Source organism: Thunnus thynnus, chromosome 11 (genome assembly GCF_963924715.1).
Source record: "Thunnus thynnus chromosome 11, fThuThy2.1, whole genome shotgun sequence".
NCBI lineage: Eukaryota > Metazoa > Chordata > Actinopteri > Scombriformes > Scombridae > Thunnus > Thunnus thynnus.
The window spans coordinates 11,691,846-11,703,402 of NC_089527.1; the positions used below are offsets into that span (position 1 = coordinate 11,691,846).

General features: G+C 39.7%; 1 protein-coding gene and 1 long non-coding RNA gene across 2 annotated transcripts; both read left to right on the forward strand.

The window, feature by feature from the left end:
- Positions 1–267: 267 nt before the first annotated feature.
- LOC137192453 (uncharacterized) lies at positions 268–731 on the forward strand. The gene is made up of 2 exons (XR_010930570.1): positions 268–452; positions 601–731. It is a non-coding gene; the product is annotated as an uncharacterized lncRNA (long non-coding RNA).
- Positions 732–1,710: 979 nt separating this feature from the next.
- On the forward strand, positions 1,711–7,170 carry LOC137192726 (low-density lipoprotein receptor-related protein 1B-like). The gene is made up of 5 exons (XM_067603621.1): positions 1,711–1,725; positions 1,854–1,902; positions 1,996–2,232; positions 2,963–3,143; positions 6,933–7,170. Exons 1-5 carry the CDS (start codon positions 1,711–1,713, stop codon positions 7,168–7,170), a joined length of 720 nt encoding a protein of 239 aa, XP_067459722.1.
- Positions 7,171–11,557: the final 4,387 nt, after the last annotated feature.

Sequence of the window (11,557 nt, forward strand, 5' to 3'; positions counted from 1 at the left end):
AATGTAGCATGGAGGCTGTGGTGTCAGGGCCAGTGGCCTCCCCTAGGCGTCCAGCTTTTGACCCAGTGTGGGCTGCCAAATGCGCAGACAGCCCCAACCCCATCTCCCATCCCCCTCATGCTTGCTGCATGTTTTGAGATAAAACGCCTCTCATTAATTTTTGTTGTTATTGTTTTCTTTTTATACCCTCTTGTGGTTTTACTTATTTTCGGCTTCTGGGATGATAAAAAAAAGCACCATGGATCTTCTTGTTTTCCAGGTGTCATACATTTATGCATTAGCTGTGTTTGAGGACTACCTCTATGCTACCCACTCTGACCCTTCCAAAGGGAGTTCCACTGTGGAGCTGCTGCAGATCCACAGGTTCAACATCACAGCAGAGAGCAGGACACTAGCCAGCCTGGGGAATACAAGAAGACTCCGTGTTTACCACAAACTCACTCAGCCAAAAGGTAAAGGACATTTTCTATATAGGTTAACATGTGCAAGTATGTGTCAGAATTTTGACTTTTGACTCTTAAGCTGGAGTCTGTGTTAGTACAGAAAGAGGATGCTTTATTGGCTTTTAATGATTTATCTGTCATTTCATTTTGTCCACAGTCAGGAGTCATGCATGTGAGATGGATTCATATGGAAAATCGGGTGGATGCTCCCATATTTGTCTTCTGAGTGGCAGCTACAAGTCCAGAGCCTGCCGTTGTCATACTGGCTACAGTCTGGGCTCTGATGGACAGTCCTGCAAAAGTTAGTTTGTGTATTTTATAACATATCCTTTAAAGCAGTCTTGTTTTTACCATTTAAATCCATTTGTTTTAAAGGACTGTCGTTGGCGGTTCTTCATATTCTTAAGGATCCTGACATATGCCTGAAAAGGACAACATAAGGACGTGAATGTTCTGCATCACTGCTCTTTTTAATATTGACAATTATGCCTGAAAAGGTCATGTGTCATATTAGAGCTGAGGGTGTGCCACACATGTATCAGCCATAGACTGACAATGAAAAAGATGAGCGCTAGTGGATACAGACCCATTTGTAAGTGACGTTCCGCTATCGACCTGTCGTGAGCCTGATTGATTATTGCCATAATGAGGTTTTAAGTTTGTCTGCATTTGTTGGCTGGTCTGATCAATTGCTGGACATTGTGTAGTTGACAATAAAAGCAGAAGATCAAATTGATGACACAATTGGAGGGCCCACCACATTTCGATCGGGGTAACGAAGCATCGGGAGGCTTGGCATGACAGATTTGATTTATTCTCCCCTTATAGATGTTCTGATGACACCAGCTATCTCTCTCTTGCTCGCGCTTTCCCCTCTCCCTAAACATAATGAGATTCGGTGCTAAATGGTAGTGCTTCTTCATACAGCAGTCATGCTGGAGTTTGATATCTGGGTCTCTTGCAATGCTTAATTGTCTCCTGGGTAGTTGGTCTCTCCCTCACAAAATGATAAATTGAAGTGAGGCATGTGTGGTCCTCACCCCCAGCATCACAGTCTCTGGGGCAGGGGCTGAGAGCGAGGAGAGGTCTACTTCTCTCACTGGAAACCCTCCTTCATTCCTCCTCTTGCCTCTCCGGAGGATCCCAAAGGGTTTGAGAGCATACAGCCCCCTAAGCGGCTGGTGGGCCACTGAGGAGCTGCCTCAGCGTTCTAGGCCTCTCTGTTTGCCTTTCTACCCAGACACCATGTTATTTTAGATCAGAGGAAATGTTCACAGCCAAGGTAAGTATTGCCATTGTCTGTTTGCTCAAGCATTTTCCTTCTCCTATACTGTGAAGGCAGCTTTGTAGCGCAAGTGTGATTGAGGGGGGAGAGTATGGTCATTGGCACTGATTACTGGCTCCATTAAGGTGAATGGATGGCCCTGGCTCCCGCTCACATATAAGAACAATGTGGCCGGTAAGAGGGTTTAATGCTGGGATCAGCATTGATGAATTGGACCAATTAATTAACAATAACAGTAAAATGGGTCTGTCCTTTCTTGCCCTGTAGAGCCCAAAAACGATCTCTTCCTCTTCTATGGTAAGGGGCGTCCGGGGGTCATCCGAGGTCTGGACATGAACATCAAGTCCAGCGATGAGCACATGGTGCCAATCGAGGACCTGGTCAACCCTCGAGCTATTGACTACCATGCAGAATTAGGACACATCTACTTTGCTGACACCACCAGTTTCCTCATAGGGCGGCAAAAAATAGATGGGAACAGTCGAGAGACAATTCTCAAAGATGGTGAGTCAAAATGCTTTTTTTATACTAACTGCAGAATTTCCCCAGAATAATGAATCTGGTATGCAATGTCTTATATTAGTGACTCTTTTCCTGACATTAATGACTTTAACCTTTAATGGTTAAAGGTTAAAGCCATTTCACACACTCTTACTCTACTCAAAACACTGAAAAGGTATACTTAAAATGCACTACACACTAATTGTACCTCATCTCAGGAAAAAAAAAAAGAAAAACATGTAAATATGTTTTAGTAGACTGGCAAGAGGCTGCTCTGTAGGCAGTTTTCAAGTGTTTATCATTTATACAAACATGGTTTTACCAATAATTAAGCACTGTGCATTTCATTAAATCAATTTGATGTCACAGAATGAAAATACAAGTTCTTACCAAAGAATGCTTTATTGCTTGAATGAGTAATAATATAAAACACAGCAAAACAAAATTTTGCATATTGGGAATTTTATTCATATTAATTCCCAGTTGCATGTGTGATAATTTATCTCAGTGGCTCCCTGGTTAATTTTTAATTTTTACACGTTTACAATATTATCAGAATGTTTTGTATATAGAAATCTTATTTTACATACATAAATGACAGATATTGCTGTTTGTAGACTCAATCAAAGTGGCTGTACTGCACTAAAGTTATTTATTCAGAACCTAAAAAAATTGCAGATAATATTTATATTTGGTGATTCTGTTGAATTCTGTGCTGCTGATTCTGTTGTAGAACTTGACAATGTTGAAGGAATCTCAGTGGACTGGATTGGGAATAACTTGTATTGGACGAACGATGGCTACAGGAAGACAATCAGTGTTGCCAGGTTGGAGAGAGCCTCCCAGACCAGGAAAACTCTCTTGGAAGGGAACATGTCACATCCCCGAGCCATTGTGGTCGACCCTCTTAACAGGTCAGGAAAAAAAAACAAAACTGTTTTTGTATTGTATGAAATAAGTACTCTAAAAATTATAGGTCAGTCCTGCACTAGGTCAATTGTTGACCCATAAAAAATACTTCTAAGGTGAATAAATAAATAATAAATAAATAATTAAAGGTACAGGCATGGGTATGAGTAAAAAATGAATTAGATAGAGGTGGGTGAAATAAAAAAGGAACGAAGAAACAAACAGAAAAAGAAATACAATTAGTGTCCAGTTTTGCAGTCTTTTCAATATAATATTTATGAATGTATTTTTTCAGTCCTAGCACACATTGTCATCACATCACACGTTTCCCCCAGCCACTGTGTGCCTCTACAGTACCCTGGTGTCTATACCCGCAGCCAGTTCTAAGCCAGTTTAATCATGGGTATGGGTTGGATTGCCGGTCAGGTTTGGTCTGAAGAAAATTTTGTGATCATTTTGAATAATGGGTCAGTTCTGGTACTGAACTTTGTAGATTTGGTGTGTGATTCTGCCGGTAGCCACATGTAGAGTATGTTTGTGTGTTTTTGCCTGCCTTTTTGTAAACCTTCACAAGCATAGATTTGAGGGAATTCACAACTAAACTAAAACAAACAAAAAAAAAAGTTTTTATATGCCAAAACTTTGACTGAACAAATAAAGATCACAAGATGTAAATCCTCAAACTGCTGTAAGCTGTTTGCCCTGGCTGTTCATATGTTTGTTTTTGCCTGATTTTCTTGGAGAACAGAGTTATTGGTGTTGCCTCAGACACCAATGTGGGGATTTAATCAAATTTCACAGCCAGATTTCAAGCACAACTGATGTTGTCTATGAACCCTAAAGTGAGAGAAAAGTTATCTGAACAGAGAATACTTTTTTGGCATGCAATGGGATTATTCATGGTATCCTGATTTATGATCATCAGCATCTCACAACTGCCAGAAGTCAAACCCTAAAATCAGTTTTGAGCTCTGTCTTGCCTTGCTGTTGCAAATACATCAGTAATGTTGCAAGTTAGCAAAGACCGCTATGTCTTTTTGTATATTTCAGTATCACTTGCTTCAGATGTTAATCGTGACGATCATTTGTTTTAGCAGACATCTGCTTTGAGGATCACATCAAATATCTTTTTGTTCAGAAGAAAACACGTACATGTGGGGGAGGGGAGTCTGTCACCCTCAAGTAAACCAGCATGATTAAATTGATAGAACATATGCTGTTTTATTAGGTGTGAATTTTTGAGAAAGAAAATGGTGGCTTGTCTTGTTGCTTGAATATGAACCACCACTACCAGCTTATTAGCCACGTGTTAGTTGTTCTTCCGTAGCCCCAATATATAATTTCCTTTGCTTTCCTGTGTGAATTTATTTATGGCGGACCCCACCAGCAGAGATGATAATTAACATACAGAGAAGATGCTGCAAAACTCAATTTCAATGAGTGTCTTAAGGATCTTGGGGATTAACTCTTTAAGGCTTAAATCGTATTAACACACACCAAATCCATAGCAGTCAGAGATTAGTTTTCAAGCCTCAAGAGGGTTGTTCTGAACATTTTGCCATACACAGCTGTTTCACTTCTACAGACGCATACACCAAATCAAAAACTAAACCAAAACTTATTCATACTTGGTTTTTATTGACTATAACTGCCCTTCTGATTTCAATTAACATTGCAGGCCTCATATTCACTACCAACATGAAACGATATATCAAAAATACACAGGTTAATAGAATAGAATACTATGAAAAAGTTGGTACATACTTTGAGTTTTCATACAATTTGTTGTGCTAAAAATATATCTTTTTAAAATGATTAAGTAAATATTATAAGTAGAAATAATAATATACTTAAATATTTAAGTAAATACGTAGCACGTGAAAATATGGAAGAGTTCAGCACAAAAACTGTATCGTAGGACTATAACTATAACATCTGAATTGTATTTGATATTTTTCTCTCCACTTTCTCTTCATACTGACAGTGGCATTGATTTAAACATTCAGATACAAGTGACACACATGTCACAGTGGTGCAGATTGGATATTGAAGGTAAATGACAAAGTCAGCACACAGATTTGAAAACATCAAATCTATGCCTATGCCTTGTGAAAAGAACAAAAAAAATGGAACAACTTTGGTGGGAACGAAGCCTGAAGCTTTTGAGACTATTATGGAAATAGAATGTTGGCCTTTGTTCTGAATTTTATTAAGATGTTTCACCCTGACAGATGAAGCATTCAGCTTTTGGGGTGAGGAGAATAGAAATCCCTTTTTTTATGTAAGGATTAATAACTTTTACTTGGACCTCCTAGTGACAGCAAAAATGATTAGAAAAGCTACTTTTTGGCTTCTGAGAGAGCATTGAGCCTGAACCCGACAGTCCTTTGATCTCTATCTATTTCTTAAATGTGTCCTTGCGACCTTATTTTCTACTCTGTTGTGCAACTCATGTCCATTTCAGTCAAGGACAACTAGTGTCAACTCAATCTCATCTCATACATGTATTTACATAAAAGATCTACACACAAATAACATTTGACTTTACTTAGCTTTTCTCAACTCTGGACCCCTGGATGAGTGTGTATACATAAGTATGGACAGCTTTGTAGCAATTTTCAAATGCCACATCTTTCACCATTCTGATTTTCTCACTTGAAGTATAAAGCCCATTTCACACCAAGTACAAGTGCATATATCCCCTCTGGAGATGGTGATTGATGCTCGCATTAATTGAGAATATGATTATTTTGACAATGCAGCAGTATAGTGTCCATATGCCCATCTGATCTGGTATTTGAGTATGTCTATGTGTTTGTAGGCGTGTGTGTGTGTGTGTGTGTGTGTGTGTGTGCGTTGAGAACCACTGAATAATTCATGGGGTCGTAAAGATGACTTCGAGACAGAGGGAGTCCTCATTCACCTCCATATCCGATTCTGTTTCATCTTCCCTTAGCCAGCCATCTATCATTGATGAGAAACAGGGGGGTACATGGCTCAGTCAGCAACGCTCAAACAGAGCAAATCCCCTGGGCATGGTTACTAGAGAACAGATCACGTCAAATTGTTGACCCAATCACGTTTCAAAAACCATAGGCCCACTGAGACTTGCAGTCTCAATATACACAAGACACAATAAAACTTTTTATTTTCTTTTTTGGTGGGGAATAGGAGACTTCTAACTTTGCGTTGATGTGCAGTCAAGCAGCACTTTAACTTGATAAGCCTGAATAATTTCCCAGGCTGTGTTGCATTCAGTTTTAACTGCTATGGATGTTTGATTATTTGGTGTTACAAATGGGAAATCTTGATTCCAGTTTATTTCCATTTCTTTTGGGAGCTCTTTTGTTGTGATGTTAAAACCAGTTTTCTAAGCTAATGGTTATACAGTTTTATTTGGCAGTACAGGTTGTGTTCTTTATAATATTCTCCATATGAATCAAAGCAGCATGGGAAAGATTCAGCAGGGAGTACAGTCATGCCACCCCAGGGGTGTACAGAACAGAACCCTCTAGACACATATCACTCTGATTGGAATAAATCATTTTGAGAGAAGCCTGCAGAAACATACTGTCACACATATTGATTGATAAGACATCAAAGCAACAAGCACAACCATTTAACATCAGTGTTTCAAGAAATAAAGGTAGGGATGAATGGGGGGGCAGACAGCACACTGCCTTATATCTACTGCTGTATGTTCTTTGTATGATGCCTGAACTAAAGCAGTGCCTCAACGGTGAAATAACTACTGTGTTTTTGTGCCTGTACGTGTGGTTCTGTATATATGATAGCTGGATGTACTGGACAGACTGGGAAGAGGATGAGGTCAATGACAGCATTGGGCGGATAGAGAAAGCCTGGATGGACGGTTCCAACCGCCGCATTTTTGTCACCTCCAACATGCTGTGGCCCAATGGCCTGACACTGGACCACAGCAGCAGCACCATGTACTGGTGCGATGCCTACTATGATCACATAGAGAAGATTCAACTCAATGGGACTGGAAGAATGGTGAGTTTCAATATGTAGAGATCACGCAGAGTAGCTATGTTATGTTGGAACTTAACGTACGAATAATGTTAGCACTGATTTAGTACGCTTGAGGGTGTGCTGTGATCATTCTTGGCTATTTTTTTTCTTTTCTTGTTATTTCATGCTCTTCTTGACTTGATTATTTGCTGTGTAAAAATCACGTCCAAATTATAAACATAATTAAAATATTAAGCTGAGCAAATGGCACTTCTCCACAGAATTCTGCTGCAGAATAATTCAACATTGTTGTCATGTTAGTTTGATAAATGAGTGTTTTACTTTCCGATAAATTAAAAAAAATGAAACTCATTTTCAATGTCAAATCAATATTATACAATAATTTCAGGGTCCGATATTGATGAGTTCTCTATTTTAGCAATGATACAGTGTTAGCCTGCAAAGCAGTGTAATGATTGAAAAGTGCTCCTCTTCCCACAACTAACTGCCAACAAGACATCCCTTCATCCCCAGCTGCTTCTGTCAACTGTGCTTATACCGGCATATTAAGCTAATGAATTATTTGCAAATGCTATTTAATCAATGCCAAGATTCTAGCAAACATTATTATAAGCAGACAGCGCTGTGTGCATACATTTTCGCAAAGAAACTGAATCACATTCACCATACACTGTGATCAAATAATTTCTAAGCACATATTCAAACAGCTAGAACCCTGTTTGAGATTATTTTTGTTGTTGTTGATGGTGTCTTTCCGTAGCTCAGCCTTTTGCTTTGTTTTTTGCACACACAACGAGGTGCAGACCACTGTGAGCTTTAATTCAAGTCCATCAGAATTAAAACACGTTGTACAGCTCTTCTCCAGTACACAATGCTTTATTCAACAAACATTATCGGCTATCTTGCTTTCATCGGGGTGGTGTTTGTCTCCTTTATATGCAATTAACTGATTCATCATGTGACCAACAAATCACTATAAATACCGTACATGCAAAACATCATAATCAATCCCTTCTTCAAAATTACTATACATAAAATTGATACAACAATGAGAAATATTAATGACCATAAAGCCAGAACATATCTTTTCACAATATTCTCCAGAAAATGTGTTCTTTCATCCCAAGCCATCAATGAGTAAAAAAAAAGAAGAATATCCATCTCTCAATTCAGGCAAACAAAACTACGTATTACATCATATGCCTAAAGCCTAAAGATCCAGAATGCAATTTCTTCAAATATCTCACTCTCTTTGATAAACATACTGTCTCAATTCCCAAATATGTAAGGGGTGATTCATTTCCATAAAATGTGCTGCAATTGGATAGATCTATTTTTTTGTGTCTTATGGTACTTTTATGTTGTGCTATTCTTTGTTTGAGTTCTCGTGATGTTTTTCGTACACATAGTATCCTTTTCCACAAGGACATGTTGATAGATGAATGACACCCTTTGCGTAAGATCACTCCTCTGCGTTTTTAACCCTTTATGTGGGTGGTTGAACCAAGTTTGTGTAGTTGTGCTCCACATTTATAATTTCCATCTGGAACTGGTGTGATTATCATATCGGTGTGATTACCTTGTCTTCCTTTAGCTCTCCAAATTTTGTGATTACACTGTATGTTGGCTTCATGTTGCAGGTGGTGTACAGTGGAAAAGAGCTGAACCATCCATTCGGAATCTCTCATTATCATAATTTCATCTTTTGGACGGAGTACATGAATGCCTCGGTCTTCCAGCTGGACTTGAACACCGGCGATGTCACTCTGCTGCGGAGCGAGAGACCACCACTATTTGGCCTGCGTGTCTTCGACGCACAGATTCAGCAAGGTTGGCTGCTTTCCCTTCATTTACTCCTCATCCTGTGCCACTGAACCGTAGCTCCACTAACAGAGAGACTGGCTGTTTTGCACTGCCTTTAGAACCATTCTGGGCTGTGTGTCCAGACATTTGTATTCCCCATACACATTTCTTTAATGGAGAGCACTTTATATGGTATATACACTAGAGAATCTGCATATATGCCTACGGGTGTCAAATTTCATGGTATAAACCAGCACACTGAACAACAGTGACAGTGACTTTGAAATCACTTGGGGCTCTGCTCTATGAAGTTATATAGGGTGGTCAAGGTTTGCAGGGGTTTGCTCACTTCTATAGCAAATGATGATGGATTCATGCTGTTAGAAAGCTGAAAAGAACAGATAGGAGAGGTAATGGATAGTGCTGACAGTGGAGTACTGCATTTGTCCACCCAGCAAGCATTTCTGTTGTTGTGCTGTAATTGGCATAATAATAATAAAATAATAATAATTTAATTTGTACCGCACTTTTCATGCATGGTGAAACTCAAAGTGCTACAGTAATAATAACATAGAACACACAACATAAAGAAAATAATAATAATAAGAGTTACAAAAAAGCTTTCCTGAATAGAAATGTTTTTAGGCCTTTTTTAAAAGATACTAGGGTCTGTGCTGTCATCAGATGGTTAGGAAGACAAGTGTGGTGCAGCAGAGCAGAAGGCTCAATTCCCCCATGGAGCTTAGTACTGGGGGTCTGGAGGAGCAAGCTGCTGGCAGATCTGAGGATGCGGGTGGAGGTTTGTGGTTGATCAGTTCCTGTGGGTAGAGACGCGCATGACCATTGATGGATTTGTATGTGAGTAGCAGAACTTTGTAGTCAATCCTGAAGGAAATAGGGAACCAGTGCAATGAAAACAGAATTGGTGTTATGTATTCGTGTTTTCACACTCTCATCAGGATCTTGGCAGCTCTGTTCTGAATGTACTGGAGTTTCTGGATGCTCGTGCCAGGGATCCCCGTGAAGAGCGCATTGCAGTAGTCCAGAGTTGAGATAAAGGCATGCACAAGTTTCTCTGCATCTGACAGGGTTAAGGAGGGGCAGAGTTTAGAGATGTTTTTGAGATGGTAGAAAGAGGTTTGCATAAATGTCTTATATGGTCATCAAAAGTCAGCTGAGGGTCAAACCTAACACCCAGATTAGCGACTGAGGAGGAAAAGGGGATGTCCTGGCTTTCAAAGGTGAGATGAGGTATGGGGGATGACCGAATCTGGTGTGGAGTGCCAATAAGGAGAGCTTCAGTTTTTTTGTTTACTGGAGGAAAGTTTTGCCAGGCCAGTCATTTATCTCCACAAGACAGATTCTGAGGCATGACATGGCTGCTTGGGGCAGTTTTGATGTACAGCTGTGTATCATCAACATAACCAATCCTTGCAGAACACCACAGGTGACAGGGAGCAATCTAGACCTGCATCCTCCTAGTGAGACATATAGTCTGTCATACAGTGTAGTGCTCAGTCACCCACTACATAATCAGGGAAGGCTGACGCTACTGATTTAAATATAGACAAAGATCATTTTATACAGTCTAGTAAAGTGGTTTTAGAATCATGGCATGAGTTTGTTTCATTCTCAAGACACTGTTTTTCATGCAAGAATTTTAATGCCATGGATTTTGAGTAGGCAAGTGCCATGCCAAGTACAGTATGTGATGTAGATGAATGGTTCACACCATGCAGAGAATATTTGCTGGACATTTCTCCATTGTTCATGTCACTGAATAGATTAATTGGCTGTCCATTCCATTGAGTATTACTGATTGGCTCATACAAAACCAAAAGCTTTATCTCATTGGCTCAGGCACTGCCTTTGGGCTCTGTGTTAAATGAAAGTGACAAAGGTGTCTTATGCCTTAACTTTATATGTGACAGTTTTTTTTTTCCCCTCTGAGAATGTCGGCTTTGTCCAGAAAGACAAATTATTCCTCCAAGAAGGATAAAAATGTCAAATGTCTCTCACCAACAGTGTTCCTAATAATTCATTTGACATGTGGTTATAGATCGCATGGCTCTCCTAGACAGGAAATGAGTTTTGTATCAGTGTGATTATTTATTTTGTAGTATTCAGAGTGACCCCTTGAACCTCTGCTGCTCATTGTGCATAGGAAAATCCGACAAAACAACAACAGAATTGCATGGCACTGAAGGTGGGCTTTAGAAAATGTAGCTTTGAATGAGCAAGACACCTTATTTGGGATCTATTTCTCCAGGTGACAACGCATGCAGTTTGAATTATGGGGGCTGCGATACCCTCTGCCTTGCCATCCCAGGAGGCAGAGTGTGTGCCTGCGCTGACAACCAGGTTCTGGAGAAGAACAATGTCACCTGTTCAGGTAGGAGGACATAATGAATCAGACAGAGCGAGAGGCCTAAGATCATCTTTTCCCAGTATACTGTAATCCTGGTTTCATCCTATGGGAGAAAGATCAAATAATAACCTTATCTATTCATATGCAAATCTGTTGATAAACAAATACATACAGATGGGAAATCCTCCCACTAGGTTTCCAGAAATATAAGCCAAATCCCAGTTGTTAAGGATAAGGTCATGGCACATTATTAAC